Below are 17235 nucleotides of genomic sequence, written 5' to 3'. Positions count from 1 at the left end.
TAGTAAGCAACTGGCGAGCTTTTATTTCTTTGACCTAGGGTCTCTGAAAAAAGTTATTGAAATTACAAAGGCACCAGGAACCAACAAAGTTTGGAAACCTCTGAGTTAGCTAGTTATTATAAGTATTTAGAGATGAATTTTTGAAGTGCTGTGTAGGTGGAATACTGTATGCCATTTTTGGCTATAACAGGGTGATGTAATCTTGTCTGGATATCGGGGACAGATAGTATTTCTGAGGAAGTGATGTTTAGGCTGAGCTTGAAGAATAGGAATGAACTGAAAAGTGGGAACGGTAGCTTATGTGAAATGGAAAGAAGCTGTGAAGAAACTGAGTGAAGTTCAGCATGCTTAGAGGGTGTGGGGAAGAGGGATGAGGGGAGGCTGGAGAAAAGGCAGGGACCAGATCTCATGGTGACATCAAAGTCCAGTTAAGGAGTTTATTTAGATCTTTATATAAGAGGCAGTGGCAGGCCTTTGGAGAGTTTTAAGTGAAGAGAGAATATCTTATGTCACTGACCCCTTATTGAGGGAATAAAGTACAAAGATAGTTTAAGTAAATATTTAAGTAACACTAAGTAATACAATAGATTTTTTTTTTGTGAACTTATGAAGTGCCTTGGTTTTGAAAGGCATTTGCAAAATATCCTATAAGTATAATTTTTTCTTAATTTATGAGCACTTAATATACTCTTACTCAACTTGGTTGATATGGCTATGCACTTTCAAAACGAAAAAAAAAATCAGAAGCAAGGCAGAATGTTAAACTGCGAAACATTTCAGTTGGTGTAAATTATTTTTGTACTTTTTCAAATGACAAAAATTTTGTTCTGATGTTTAATTTATTGATTAATATGTGTAATAAAATATTTTGTTTTTGTTATTTGCTTATCCGACTGCCAACCTATTGTATTTATGTTTTTTAAGTACTTGATTTATTTAAATTTGTATGGTATAATAAAGATCTGATAGTTATATACAAGAAAGGTGTAAAAGTGATTTTTCTTAGTTTAGCTATCATTTTATACTGAATTTTGTATTTGGATTTATTTTACTGTATAAAATAAATAATATTTATTTATTAAATATTATAAATTAATATTTAATTATTGTAAATTAATGCAATAATGAGGCTTTTATAGTAATAAGAAATAAATTAACTGTGGGTTACTTCTAGAAAATTCCTAATCTCATTTTCCATGGTTTTAAGATTTAAAAAATCACTTTCATGTTCATCAAATGGGAACAGAGACCTGAAACACTTTTTCAACATCCCCATGTGGTGTTTGGGAAAGACTGATTGGTCTGTTCTGAATTTGCTTATCATTTTAAGCATTGGAAACCTTTTTTGAAGTACTATTATTTCTTTCCCCTCTGCTAGTGTGTTTCATATTTATTTAGAACTAGTCATTCATGATGTAATGTAGAATTGGTACCATCTTAAGCTTGTAATGTAAACAAATTGTAAATAAAGAGATGTAGAGATGTATCTGACAGAATCTTAGTTTGATCTATTGGACCAAATTTCCATGAGTATTCACATCAAGAAAACTGATTATAACTTGAGTTGTTCAAAAGGGCATCGGTCTGTAGTTTTCTTGTGGAATAGAGGTAAAGCATTAAACTGGAAAGCTTTCTTTGGCTGAAAATAAAAGTTTTATAGAAAATGTTTCCTTTAAATTTTGTTCTTCTGTGTTGAAACAACTGGTCAGGGTCTTGGGCAAATTAAGCTGATTCACTACTATACCCTTCATATCAAAATGAATTCCAGATAAAGGTTAGATGTAAAAACAAACAAACAAACAAAACTGCTAGAAGACAAGACTAAAATTCTTATAATCATAGTATGAAGACTTTTAAAAGTATAACATTTAATTTTATGTAGTTAAAATTTATTGTTTTCTTATGACACAATCATAGGCAAAGTCAAAATGGAATAAAGAATATTTGCAAAACATGATAGTCATGCCCAAAGATTGCTTTAAATCAGTAGAATGAATAAAACACTAGAAAAATGGACAAAGTATATTCATGGTGAATGTATGAAGGAAATACAAATAGCCAATAAAAATAAAATAAAATTTTATTAGAGATTTATATCAACTAACAAGGTTTAATTAGTTTAGCTATAAGGGTCTTTTTCCCCTAATGTCCTTATTCTAAATGGGTCAAATTTTGGTTACCTGGTAAAGTTTAAATTTTATTTCTTAGATGTTAATAGTGAGAGAACTGTTTTTTTTTTAATATTATGCCCAATGAGTATAAACATTCAAGAATAATTTTTGAGTATGTTGTATTTACCTTTAGAAGTAATGGGAGAAAGTTTTGGTTAACTTTGTTCTTTTTCTTTACTGTTTTTGTAGGAGCCAATGTTCGAACATTCACCCCATTTTATTTTTTGGTGGAGCCAGTGGATACACTCTCAGTTCGAGGCTCTCCTGTTATATTAAATTGTTCAGCGTATTCTGAGCCTTCTCCAAAAATTGAGTGGAAAAAGGATGGAACTTTTTTAAACTTGGTATCAGATGATCGGCGGCAGCTACTTCCAGATGGATCTTTATTTATCAGCAGTGTGGTGCATTCTAAACATAATAAGCCTGATGAAGGTTATTATCAGTGTGTAGCCACTGTGGAGAGTCTTGGAACTATTGTCAGCAGAACAGCCAAACTCACAGTAGCAGGTAAGTTTTGTTAGGTAATTTATTTGTTTTCAAATTTCTATAGATGGTAACTCTTGATAAAAGCAATATTATATTCCTGCAGATTTCATTTAATTGGTAATGATAATATATTTAACAATATCAGTTGTGCATGTACTGTGTGTATAGGATTGTGCTCAGGGTTTGCTCATTGCTGTAGAGATTAAACTGTAGCATTTGTCCAATTGTCGGATGATTTAGATGACTGATAGTTGCTATCAGAAGTACTGAGTCAGTACTTTCTTTTTCTTTTAATTGGAAATGACAGAGGCTGTAGTGAAGAATTGAGTCACTTTGATTGCTGTGTTTTTTTCCTACGCAACATAGACCATTTATTTAGTAAATAAATAAATAAATGTAAAACTTGTAATAGAGCCAGGGTCTTTGTTTCTTTATGTGTTAACCAAAGAAATGATGTGATGAATTACTGGAGCTGTAAAAAAATCTGTGGGGTATATATATTAAGATGGAGAGTAGTAACTTGTAAAGAGAGAAATATTCTGTCACTTTCAGAGCATTCTTACTTGAAGAATGGTGGAAAATGTAAGAAAAATTAAGGTTCTAGCGGAGGAAGATAATTGGTACCTAAATAAGTCATGCCTGTATTATAGTAGGCGCTGACCTTCTTTAGATCAGCATTTTCCTTTAGTTGAGTGCAAGATGAAGTAGTTGGTTTTTGTTATGGGTCACGTTGTACAAAAATGGTGTTATCTTTAAGTCCTGTGTTTACACTCACCTTGCTGAAATGCCAGCGTGTGAGAATGGAACCTGACTGGGAGAGTAGTCTCCCACCTCATTCCCACTCCAGGGTGTATTTTCTCATTCATTCCGTGCACAATGACTCTTTTTCTCTTTGGGACCACACACTCAAAGTTGAATTCAGGTGGAAAGCCAAATGGGAGATCACTGTGCTATTCACAGATTGAGGATGGTAAAATAAAAAGAGAAAAATTGGCCCTTTTGATGATTTTCTTTTTCTCTTACTGATTTCTTTTTTGTTTTGATTTTGCTTTTAATAATCTATTTGACAGGCTTTTCTTCAACTTGTTTGGTAAATAAATTGGCCTAATGCTGCCCCTCATGTCATTTAGGACAGCTTCAGGTTATCATTTATAATCTTACATATCTCTTACCTGGGCTTCTTTCTTGACTACTTTTCAGCCATCCCCCACATCCTCCAAATCCAGCGAATTCTTACCTAATTTCTCTGTGCTCGATCCCCCTTTTCCCTGTCTGAGGCTGCTTCTCACTGTCCCTCCCTGGGTTACTCCTCAGCCTCGTGACTGTCTGCCACCTCATTCTTACTCTCCTCCAACCCAGGTTCCACACTGTGGTTACCTTCAGTGGCTCTGTAGTGACATCAGGCTAACACTCTCAACTCTTTGAACCCTTTCGTGAGCTGGTCGTCACTTCTCTAGCCTCGTTTCTCAACGTTCTGTCCTGCCTCTGCCCATGCTCCCTGTGGCCACCCCCATCTCACCACATTTGAAGTTCTGGCAGTACTGAATATGTTTAGTTCTCTTTCAACTGCCTATAAATCCTTTTCCGTCTCCTTTCCTCTCATTCTCCTCCCCCACTAAAATTGTCCATCCTCCCTCTTAGCTTTCCTTCAAAAAGCATCTTTTTTTTCACCCATTTCCAAAAGTAAACAAGCAGTTTTAATACAAAGTGACACATTCTGTGGTGGCTGCAGACAGGTTTCTTTAGGAGATTGTCTAATCACTTCTGGCCTGGAAATAGTATCTAAGCCAAGGGATGAAGAGAAGTTATTTTTATTAGTTGCTTAGTATCCATTGTGTAGATATATTATGATTTATTTAAAGATTCTCTTTTTGCTGGGTAATTAGATAGATTGAACTTTTTTGATCCTATAGGTATTACTGGTGAACGGCCTTTTGCATACCTTTATTTCTGTAGAATAGAGTACAGAAAATTGGGATTGCTGAATGATAGAGTATATTTTGGGGAGTGGGTAATTTAAGATGATACGGTTTGGCAGTTCCTCAAGATGTTAGTCATAGAGTTATCACATGAACCAGCAGTTTCTCTCCTAGATATCTACCCAGGAGAAATGAATAGATAAATTCACACAAAAATCTCCTTTTTGGCTATTATGAATAATGCTGCTCAGCCAAAAAGTAGAGACAGTCTAAATGTTCATCAGCTGGTAAATGCATAAACAAAATGTGGTATATCCATATAATGAAATAAATGTTAGAAGGAATGAAGTACTGATACATGTTACAGCATGGGCAAACCTTGAAAACAGATTTATAGTAAGTGAGGGAAGTCAGTGACAAAAGACCACATATTCTGGGGGCTCCTTTATCTGAAATTTCCGTGGTAGGCAGATAGAGAGACAGGAAATAGATTTAGTGGTTGATTAGGACTGAGAGCCAGGCAGGGGAGATAGTGTGGGGAATGAGGAATGAGGAATGAGGAATGACTCCTAATGAGTACAGGATTTCTTTTGGGGACGATAGAAACATAGTTCTGAAATTGAATTGTGGTGATGCTTGTACAGCTCTGAATACACTAAAAACCATTGAATTATACTCTTTATTTCTTGAACTTTATGGTATGTAAATTTGATCTCAATTTTTTTTTAAAAAACTACCGAATTGCCATTCAAAATCTGTTAGTTAGGGTTCTTTGGTTGCAAGCAATAGAAACTGATTCTGGCCAATTCAAGCACTAAGGGAAATTACTAAAAGAACACTGAATAGATAGCTTACAGAATTAAATATGAGGGGTCTTTTTCTCTGGGCTGTTTGATTTCTCTGCAGCAGAAATCTCTGTTCTCTTGCCTGGCTGTCAGCATTTTGTGCCTAAAGATGGGGATATGGAATAGTCTAAATCCTCCCCCTCTCTGTTTTCCTGCAACTCTCTAGAGGCAACAGGACAGACTGGGCTCCTTATTGTGAGAATAGGAAACTGTAGCATTCTTAGCCTCAATATGTCAGTTACCAGTTCCTTCCCTTGCTTTCCATATCTAGAAGCTTTGAAATCTCATGTCTTTTGGAGTCTCCATATGTTGTTATGGGTTTATACTTTTAAAAATTACTCGTTTTCATGAGATCTCAGGAAATTTTTTGTGTTTTTGAATAGAACCAGTTCTTGATTTTAATTATTAAAATTCTCCCCCCCAATTTATTAATTGTTGTCTATATCTTTGTTAATTCCCTTCTTTTAATTTTCTGATTTCTTAAAAGTAGATGTTTGGATAACTGTACCTTTATTTCTTTCTTCCAAAAATTAAAATCTTGGAAGTAAAAAGTAAGAAAAAATTCATAGGAGGACTGGAAAGCATGTGCTATTTACATTTGGACTAACTCACTGTCTTAAAACTAGAGAACCTAGAATTGTTTCTTATAAGTTAGTATTTTTAAGTCTTTCAAAAAATACAATGTTATATTCTGAGCATTTCAAAGTAAATTTATAAATATTGTTAATAATTTATTTGTTGAGCATTTGTGTCAGACACTATACTGTATATGGATTATTCATGCTCTATTTTTAATCTTTTTAAGCAACTCTGAGATAGGTACTGTTATTGTTATTTTACTAGTAGATAAATGAGGCCTAAAGAGAAGTTAAGGAATTTGCTGACTTTAGAGAGCATGAAGTGATGGAGCTGGCATTCAGATTCAGGTTATGTGACTGTAGAAATGATACGCTTAGTCACTGCGTTCTGTGACATCTATAGATAACTACATTAAAATGTTTTATTTTGATATAATTTCAAGCTTATAGAATAATTATAAGAATGGAGCTAGGAAATCCCATATCCCCTTCACCCAGATTCTCCAGTTATTAACATTTTATCAGATTTGCCTTAGCATTTCCTTCCCCTCTAATATAAAAAACACAAATATCCGTATTTTTTTCTGAAGCTTTGAGTAAATTGACAGGTGTGTTGCTCCATTCCCTCTACTGAATACTTTAGCATTTATTTCTTAAAAACAAGCACAGTCTCCCCCAGAACCAAAGTATACTGAGCAAAATCCGGACATTTACTGTAACAAATACTGCCATCTAATTTATAGAAACATTCATATTTCAATGATTATCGTAGTACTATTCTTTATAGCCAAAAAAAAAAAAGCAGAGTTTTCTCATTTCTCCCATTTCTTTCTGGTCTGGGATTATATGCTTTGTTTAGTTGTGTCTCCTTAGACTCTTTTCATCTGGAATAGATCCTCACTTTTCCTTTGTCTCAGTGAACTTGATATGTTTGAAAAGTTACTTTGAAAAATGTCTCTCATTTTGGTTTAACTGATTTTCCCCCATGTATAAATTCAGCTTTTACATTTTTGGCAGAATTAACAGAAGTGATACTGTTGCAGGCGCATCATATCAGGAAGCATGAGAGGGTTTGTTCCATTCCTGGTAATAGCAGCTTTTATTACTTGCCCAGGATGGTTTATCTCATGCTGCTCCATTGTAAAGTCAATTAAGTATTTAATACTTTTATGTAGTATATATATCTTGAGAAGAGATGTTTTGATGCTTTTTAAACACACTTTTCATCATCACATTTTCATCTGCTAGTTTTAGCATCCAGTGATGACTCTCGCCTGAATCAGTTATTATCACAGTGGTTACCAAATGACGATTTTTCCATCGTTTCTATAAAGTACAGCTTTTCCTTCTCTTTAACTTGTTTGTTTATATTAGCATGGACTCAAATTACTATTTTATTCAGTGGTCTATAATGTATTATTATCACTATCTCATATTTAGCCAGAGAAAAATCCTGTTATCTGACTTCTGTGTCTTTTTGACATGTCCTTGTCATTCTTTGGTTACTTCCTTAATCTCTGTCACAGATGTTCCAGGCTTATACTTTCCCTACCGCAGTCCTAGAATCATGATTTCTCCAAGGAGCTATGGTTCTTTTTAGTGGAGAATGGTACTTAGAAATAAAGATCTAGTCACTGTGTATACACTCGTTGCTACTGGGTGATGTTGATTCTTGTCCCTTTCACTGTACAAAAGACAGGAAGTACATGTACGTATATTAATGTACATGTAATTACTGTATATGAAATGTATACATGTACATTTACAACTATAGGTGTTTCTGTATCTATAATTATTAAAATCAGTTTACATTTCCAATCTAGACTAATACCACAGGATTTATTCTTCTCTTCCTTTCCCTGTTTGTACCTTGCTTCTCCACTTGTGAGAAATTTGACTCCCATTTATCTTTAATTTATTTACTGATTTGTTCAGTAGCCAGTCTCCTGACCACATGGGCCTTCTGCTTTGTCCTGGCTCCATCATACCTTGTGGCCACACAGGCTGACTTGCTCCTTGCCCCTGTGACTATGTTTTTGAGTAATAGTTAACTGTGTTTTATTTCTTCTCTTCCTTTATTGCCCAGGTCTTCCAAGATTTGCCAGCCAACCAGAACCTTCCTCTGCTTATGCTGGGAATAGTGCAGTCTTGAATTGTGAAGTTAATGCAGATTTGATCCCGTTTGTGAGGTGGGAACAGAACAGACAGCCCCTTCCTCTCGATGACAGAATCCTCAAACTTCCAAGTGGAACCCTTGTGATCGGCAATGTGACTGAAGGAGATGGGGGACTTTATCGCTGCATTGTCGAAAGTGGTGGGCCACCAAAGTATAGTGATGAAGTGGAATTGAAAGTGCTTCCAGGTATTAATTCATTAAAAGTATTGATAGTTTTATATTTATTAATGGGTACAGATTATTCTATTAGAATTTTTTAAAAACTGTTAATATTTGTTGCATGGTAGTGTTAGCATAAGGGGTCTACTTTTCTTAAAGGGGAACAAAGAAAATATGCCACAAGATAATAGACTCTAGTATATACATTAACTAGCTAAAATTTATCAAGCAATATAGTATGTTCAATATCTAATTACATTCTTCTTGGCCAAACAACATTAGTTCTGTGTCTTTTTTATTAAGCCCCTGTGTTCTGCTACCTCCGTATAATAGAGTGCTTTTTATTGTTAGGTCCTTTTGCTTGTAAGAATCAAAGACTCACTCAGCTAGTTCATAAAGGGATAGTTAGAGTGGTAACTGTTAATATGACAACTTTAGAGACACTGACAAGCAAAAGTTCTTGAATCTTTATGGCATTTTCCCGTGTTAGTACTAACTCAGCTCTTTTCAGTCTTTCCTTCTTTTTGTGTGTTTTCTCACTCTTTCTGCCCCTACTGGCTGTCCTCAGAATGTTTTGTATAACTTTTCTCAGCTGCCTAACTCTGTTCACCCGTAACTTCCATCCCTTGTAGCTTTTCATGGTCCTTCTAGCCTGTTGCTCTTTCATGGCCTTTCATCTTCTGTTCCCACTGTTAGGTGCCTGGTTCTTTATATATTTGTTATTTCAAATCCACGTTTATGAATATACTTAGATTACCCCATCCTTGTTTGGGCAGAGTTTTTATGTATGGCTTCCTCATGGGCTCATTTTTGGTCTGTGTATTTTCTTGCAAAGCTAAACTAACATTTTGAGCAGAGACTGTGGAGAATATTCCTCCTAAGTCTTGAAAAAAAAGCAACTTCTTTCTTGTCTTCATCATCCTTGTCTGTGTTATTTCTGTCTCAGTGTATTCTCAGCTTTGCAGTCATAGTGATCTTTTAAAATGTACATAAAATCATGTCAGTCCTCAGCTTAAAACCCCCTTGTGGTTTATTATCTTACTCAGAATAAATGTTGGGTCCTTGGCGTGGAATGCTTTATATAATCTTAGCCTCCCATTCCCTCTGAAATCTCCTTTTCCTTCATTCTGTGATTGTGGCTACCGTGTATTTCTAGAGTACTCTAAACATGCTCTTGCTGTAGGGCCTTTGCACTTACTGTTTCCTCTGCCTGGAACCTTTTTCCTTCAGCTCTCTACCTGACTCACTCTCTCACCTTCTGCTCAAATATCACTTTTATCAGCGAAACCTTCATTGATTGCTCTCTTTAAAACAACAATAATTCAGAACTTAGCCTCCATCTGACGTACTTTATCTTTTATTTGTTGTCTTTCTTCCCCCTATTAGAATGTAAGCTCCACAAGGAGAGGACATTTTGTCTGTTTTCAAGAATGGTACCTGTTACATAGAAACTGTAAATATCTGTTACTAGTATGTTAAATCAGTTCCACCAACGTTAATGGGTTCTTTGGACTGCTGCTAGGTCATTTGTTCCACCTAAGAATTTAAGATTAAAGAGGCCAGGCAGGTGTGCGGGGAGACAGGGAGTATTGTCACATAGCAATATCTTCCAGCCTACTTCCTGACCTGCTTTTACCTGGCAGAGGTCGTATTTCTTCTCTACACCTAGAGAAGCATTCAAGCGAATCCTCAAAAAGTAATCCAAGAAAACAGTGTTCTTAGTGTCAAAATATGAGACCACTACTTAATATCTAAAGCAAAAACATAGTTCTGAATATTTCCTTTACTTAGGGATTGCTTTGCTTGTCCAACATACACAGTCTTGAGCAAAAGAAATTCTTGGTCTCCTCTAGAGTTTTGGGCAAGACATTGTTTTGTGTTGTGTTAGTTAAGAGGCAAGGGTGGGATTGATGGCAGTCATAGAAGCTTGTTTTGTCGTTGGGTACAGAGATGGGAATGGGTTCACATCAGCCTTAGAAGCAAGTAGCCCTGCTGCAGAAGCAAGTGGACTGACTTTTAAAGCCTGAGGTTGTCACTGATTGGTTGGCTTTCAAAGGCATGCTCTTAAGCCATTAGTCACTGATTTGTTAAACACAGTTTATTTGTTACCATGGCTGCAGGACTATCATTGATTGGTTGGATAAGTTGAAAACCAGTTCTGGTAATTGTTACTATGGCTATAGAACATTATTTCCTTGGAGTACGGGAATAGGAGTCACATCTCTCTGCCTGAGAATTTTTTTCCCTCAGAAATCAACACTAGAAATATCACCCCACTATCTCTACCCACAATAGTGTGGCTGTTTCCTATGGCCACAAGAGGACAACTATGTAAAATTAAGGCACAATCATTCTAATGTCTATATAAGAAATACACAGATGTAGTGATAGCTAGATGTTTGGCCTGTTGCATAATCAAAGCATTAGGAAATTAGGTAGGCAAGCTAAGGAGATGGAAGTCAGGAAGATTTTCAGAAGTAACATACAGATGTAAGGAAGAAAAGGAAACTTCTGATGCCCTTGTGAATAGGAGGGTGCTTTTGAGGGTCACAAGTTTGCTCATTCTGCTTCCAGTTTGTACATGTGGCATTTCCTTTATCTTGTCTTTTAATGTGAAGGGAAGTCATGTAAAATCTCCTTCAATTGACTAATATGTACCCTGAAGGCAGGAGATGTAACATACAGCTTTAAGGCCTCCCTGCCCCCCCAAAAAAGAGCTTAGCACAATGCTTTGCACATGGAAGGTATTTACGAAATTTTTTTTTCGTAATGTACATGGTATTTTCTTGAGTAATTTTTGCTTAATATGTACTTTGTCATATAAAGAATAAGAATTAGCTATTCATCATCATTAAAGTGGTAAAGTGCTTTATTAATCATTGTCTTTTATTTAACTTTTTTTTAGATCCTGAGGTTCCATCAAACTTGGTATTTCTGAAACAGCCTTCTTCCTTAGTCCGAGTCACTGGTCAGAGTGCAGTGTTGCCGTGTGTTGCTGTGGGGTTTCCTACTCCAGCCATTAGATGGATGAAAAATGAGGAGGCAGTTGACATGGAAAGGTAAATGTCTGCCCGAAAGCCCTTTCAGCCTCAGTCTCAGGCTTGGTCTAATCCTATTTGGGACTATTGATTAATAAAAAACGATTACTTCATTTTTACTTAAACACATTATAGTGCTCATATGTCATTCTTGAGATATGTTTATATGCTCTATCTGATTAAGCTGTTTAAAGAAAAAAGTGCTTTCAAAATATTAAGGATGATTATTTCCATTTGTTCCTTCTGAAGCTGCAGTATACGTAGCTTAGCTTAGTATACTTCGGGACCTCCTTTCTTAAATTGTTACTGAAGCTTCCATTCTGACTAACTGAAGAGTTTTTTCACTTAACACCTAAGATGCATTTTGTTTATCATGTTTTTTTCCTTTGTTCAAACAAATGTGAGAAAATGTGCTCCTTATGCTTTTATTTTGTCTTACAAAATCATACCAGCCTTCTGCTAGTATTACATATTCTTCATCTTCCCCAAAGGGCTTCTCTGCTAACACTCACCATCCAGTTGTCCCTTCTGTCCCACTCATTACTTCTTTAGGTGTGAGTGCTTTTCTTAATGGTATTCTGATAAGAGATACCACTGGGATGGTGGTGGTCGTAGTTAGGCATGATTTTTGTGTGTGTGTGTATCCAACATTAAATCAGTGATTTGTAATTTGACACCTGAACCTAGAACAGGGTTTTCCAATCTGGACCACATAATTCTTTGTTGTTGGAGGGGTGTCTTGTGCATTGTAGAATGTTTAGCAGCATCGTTAACCTCTGCCGACTACAATGTCAATAACACCTCCAAGTTGCCAGAACCAAAAATGTCTCTAGATAGTTTTACGTGTCCCTTGGGGGGCAAAATTGCCCCATGTTGAGGACCACTGGTCCATTAGAAATACAATGCAAACCACACATGTAATTTTTAATTTTCTGGTAGCCACATTTAAAGAAGTAAAACTATACGTGCATTACGTAAATTATTTCATGTGATACAGTGGTTAAAGTGAAATATAGTTTACCAAAACCATAGTTTATGTTTAGTGGAAAAATGTTTTCCTGCTAACTAAAAACTAAATGTTCAGTTCTTCAGTCATACTAGCCACATTTCAAGTGTTCAGTAGCCACGGTGATGGGTGCCAACTGAATATGACAGAGCTGGTTTAGAGTTACCAAAATGGGTAATCAAGTGTGATCAGAGACTCTTAATTTGAGTAGCTCAGCAGCCATGGCATGAAAAGAAGTATCTGTCTAGTAAGCTGGATGATCAGCCTTCACACTCAGTGAGAATGATGGATTGCAATCAGATTGTTACTCATGTTTCTTTGCAAAACTGATATATCATCCCCCAATATTGCATGATGTCTTTCTCAATACCCATTTAGTCACCAATACCTTCTACACATATTTTGTTTCCTTCTTTCCTTTCCACTCCTCTTCCCAGTTAAACATTATGCAGAGAATTTGTTTTGTTTGTTTCAGGGGTATTTTAGTTTGCTAAAGCTGCCAGAATGCCACGCACCAGAGATAGATTGGCTTTTAATAAGGGGGTTTATTTAGTTACAAATTTATAGTTCTTCAGAGGAAAGGCAGCTAGCTTTCATCTGAGTGCCTCTGTCAGTAGGAAGGCACATGGCAACAACTGCTGGCCGCCTCTCCTGGCTTCTGGGTTCCAGTGGCTTTCCCCAGGGTAATTCCTTATGTGTCTTCAAACCTCTGGGCTGAGGTGTGACTGCTGAGATGAGGTGTCCTGAGCTGCTGAGCTCTCTTCTGACCTCTCTCTTTAAAGCCTCCAGCTAATTAAACTAAACCTCAGTAATTGTAGAAGGCACTCCCATTAGCCAGCTGCAGATCTAATCAGCCATAGATGAATTTCACATACTGAAGATTTAAGTCCGCAGCAACAAAACAACTGGGCATCATCACTTGGCCAAGTTGATATCTGAACCTAACTATTACAAAGGGGTTTTGTTTTACTTTTGTCAATTGAAAGGTAGGGAACCTTGAAATAGGAGATAAAGATTATAAGCTTTAGAGCAGAAATTTTAATTGATTGCATGTTAGAACAAAATCTTTATCAGGAATAGAAAAGCTGAAAGAGGGTATTTAAAAACATTTACATCTTATCATCATAGAAGAACTTTCTGAAGCGTTATAACAGATTTGGGAGTTAATGGTTTCTTATATAATAAATATGAGTAAGGATATTGTTTATTCAATAATTAGTCAGCAAATATTTATTAAATGCTGACTGTTTTAGACACTGGTCTAGGCAACTTAGTAAGATCAAAAATTGTTAGACAATAATCATTCCTACTCCAGTCATAAACCATAGAAGGAACTGTGGCCCCATCCTCGCCCACACCAGCAGAGGCCAAATGGAGAGCCTAGATATTCTCCCTTGCCAGGCTATATAGTGAGGTGCCCCAACATCCTTGGAAGTGATGTCAGAGAAGCCAAGACTTTTATCCTACCGGGTGATAAGGAGGCCCTGTCCCTGGTGTTGTCAATGGAGAACACTTTGGGAGGTTGGATTTCCATTCCACCCAGGCAGTAACTGGGCATCCTTCTCCCTTATCACTGGGGTTGGATCAAAGGAGGACTAGTGGAGAGTTAAGACTTTCACCATCATGCAGTAACAAGCCCTTTCCCCCTTTCGTGGTGTCAGTGGAGGGCCTGGAGAGAGGACTGAGGCATTCCTCCCCTTCCCAGCCAGTGAGGTATCGGTGGAGGCCTAAGGGAGCTGGAACTCCCAGCCCTGCCTAAGAGGAATGAGGAACATCCATCATAGTCAGTGGAGCTGAGTGGGGAACCTAGATTTCTACCCCAACCCTGGCAGAGACAAGGGTGCCACCCTCTCCCTTTTTCCTCTGCTGGAGCAGTGTTCAAGGACACCAGCTAAAACAGAAGGTTTAAATCTAATCTCAAAACATAATACCCAAAATGTCCAGGTTTCAATAGAATATCATTCATCGTACCAGGAACCAGGAAAACCTCAATTTAAATGAGAAAAGACTATCTATAGAAGCTAATAACAAGATGACAGAAATGTGAGAACAAGATGACAGAAATGTGAGAATTATCTGACAAAGATTTTAAACAGTCTTCATAAATATGCTTCTACAAGCAGTTGTGAACACACTTGAAACAATGAAGAAATAGAAAGCTTCAGCAAAAAAGTAGAAGACTTTAAAAAGAACCAAATGGAAATTTTAGAACTGAAAAATACAATAATCAAAATAAAAAACTCATTAGATGGGCTTACCAGTAGACTGGAGGGAAGAAAGAGGACAGAACAGTAGAAAAGATATAAAAACACTAAAGAAACCTGAAGTGGTTTTATCAATACAAGCCAAAGTGAATTTTAAAACAAGTAATACTACCAGTGGTAGAGAGGGATGTTTCATAATGATAAAGAAGTCAGTTTATGGAGAAATTGTAACAGTCCTAAAAAAAAAAAAAGAACAATAGAAATTACACAATCCAAACAACAGAAAATATACTTGGGGGGAAATGAACAGAAAAAGAAGTAGAACAGAGTCTCAAGGACCTGTTGGAAATATAACAGAAAATGTAGCATTTATGTCTTCAGAATACTAGAAGAAAAGGAAAAAGAGGGTGGGACTGAAAAGTACTTGAAGATATAAGTTCTGAAAACTCCACAAATTTCAATATAATTTTTTTAATATAGACATTTTAGTATATATTTTTGGTATGTATTTTTGCATGTATTGCATTTTTTATAACTTTGAAGTTGAACAAACTGTATAGGATAAACCAAAAAAAAATCACACTAAGGTACATTATAGTCAATTTTCTAAATACTGAAGACAAATGAATCATCTTGAAAACAGTGAGAAAAAAATAGCACCTTACTTATAAGGGGGAAACAATTTGAATGACAGTGTATTTCTTTTCTTTTCCACCTAGAGAGCAAAAGTAGTGGCATAACATATTTCAAATGCTAATTAAAAAGACCGTAATCCTATTCTAGCAAAAATATCCTTTTAGAATGAAGATGAAATCAAGATATTGCCAGATGAAGGAAAACAAAGAGAATTTGACACCAGTTACTCTACTTCATCTACCCTAAAGAAATGCAAAAGGAAGTTCTCTAAACAGAAGGGAAATGGTAAAAGAAGGAACCTTGGAACATCAGTAATGAAGAAAGAACATGATAGATAAAATTACTAGAAACACAATAGGCTTTCCTTTGCCTTTAAGCTTTCTGAATTATGTCTTATGGTTGAAGCAGAACAATTACTGATATGGTTCTAAATATATTTAGAGGAAATATTTCAGACAATTATTTTATAAATGGGGGAGAGTAAAAGATGTGAACAGTGGTAGGTTTTCTATACTGCACTTGAATTGGTGAAAAGATGACATTAATAAGCTGTGATGTTATGTATGGTTAATGTAATGTAACATCTAGAGTAGCCACTAAACAAGCTATACAAAAAGATACACACGAAAATACTGTAGATATCAAAATGGAATTTTAAATAACCATTTGATTGACATACAAAATTCACCCATTTAAAATATACAATTCACAATTTTTATTATTTTCACAGTGTTTATAACCATCACCATAATCAATTTTAGAACATTTTTATGACAAAATGAAGTCTTAAAAAGTGTTCAAGTAACCAGTAGGAAAGAGAAAAGGAGAAAAGCAAAACAGAGAACAAACAGAAAAATAAAATAAAATGGCTAGTGGATGTCAACTCCAATTTTAGACTGCTGCAGGAAACTCAGTACATGTATATTGCCATCTTGGATCATTTTTTACAGATTGAGCCAGTCTCTTGTAAGAAGCTTCAACTAGTTGGGATTAAAGTTCTGTACTTGGCTTTCAAGTATGAGGAAATACCCAGATATTGAAGATTTCGTTTACATCACAGACAGTGCTTATGCCAGTTCTCAGATCTGAGAAGTGGAAACTCTAATTTTGAAAGAACTACACTTGCCATTACACTTCTTTAAGATGGGCATTGAAAGCCAGAGAAGTTGGTGTTGAACAGCACACTTAAGTCGAATATTTGATGGAGCTGATTCTCATTGACTATGACCTGGTGCATTATCAACCTTCTAAGGTAGCAGGAGCTGCCTCCTGCTTGCCTCAGAAGGCTCTAGGCCAAGGAAAATGGAGCTTAAAGCAGCAATATTAAGCTGGCTTTGTAGAGAATGAAGTGGGACAGAGTTCTGGTAAGATGTCGGAATAGGATAGATAACTGTTTCCAAGAAATAGCTAGAGAAGTGATAGGAACACAACTGAGACAGCGATTGCAGGGAGTAAGTGTCCTGGGAGGGTCTGCTGCACCCTGGTTGCAAAGGCTGAAGAACTGAGACAGAGAACTGGAGATTGTCCAGCTAGTACAAACAACCTGACATGCCCCTTCCCAAATGGAAGCCTGAAGCTCTCAGGAGTGCACAGATGGGGAAATGGGGTCTAGGAAGAAAGCTAAACCGCATTCCTTGAATGCACTATCCTCACCAGTGCAGCTCCATGACCCATGACTCACCTAACACCCTAGCACCTGAACCCCATCACCTCCACCCCCTGCATTCCAAGCACCCCTGTCCAACTACCCCCCCCGCATATGTACCCACTGCACATCCCCACCCCAAGTGTGTGCATATCCCTGCCCCAGCCCATCTCATATCTCCTGTGCAAGCACAGTTTCACCCTGCCACTCCCAAGACGTACTTTCCCCTCCTTCACCCCTGTAGGCAATCACTAGCACATAAAGGCTGTGAGTGCTTACCTTCATACCCAGGCAACATCCGTCTCCAGCCCGTAAGGTCTCACAACCTCCTCAAGCTCTGCGCATGTGTACATCAGTTTATGGCCCTCCTAG

The 17235-nt window shown here is 36.6% G+C and overlaps 1 protein-coding gene and 1 pseudogene across 5 annotated transcripts in view; both read left to right on the top strand.

The window, feature by feature from the left end:
• The window catches only part of NEO1 (neogenin 1), a 278077-nt gene that overhangs the window by 94354 nt on the left and 166488 nt on the right, over nt 1–17235 (top strand). For all 5 annotated transcript variants that reach the window (XM_077123854.1, XM_077123852.1, XM_077123851.1 and 2 more), the window contains exons 2-4: nt 2361–2678; nt 8086–8361; nt 11240–11393. In XM_077123854.1, coding sequence (XP_076979969.1) covers nt 2361–2678; nt 8086–8361; nt 11240–11393 — 748 coding nt within the window. The remainder of the gene's footprint in view (nt 1–2360; nt 2679–8085; nt 8362–11239; nt 11394–17235) is intronic.
• LOC143652692 (G2/mitotic-specific cyclin-B2 pseudogene) lies at nt 14627–16599 on the top strand (annotated as a pseudogene).

Source organism: Tamandua tetradactyla, chromosome 12 (assembly GCF_023851605.1).
Source record: "Tamandua tetradactyla isolate mTamTet1 chromosome 12, mTamTet1.pri, whole genome shotgun sequence".
NCBI lineage: Eukaryota > Metazoa > Chordata > Mammalia > Pilosa > Myrmecophagidae > Tamandua > Tamandua tetradactyla.
The sequence above is the reverse complement of the archived record's forward strand: the minus strand, read 5'-3'. Positions and strand labels throughout refer to the sequence as shown.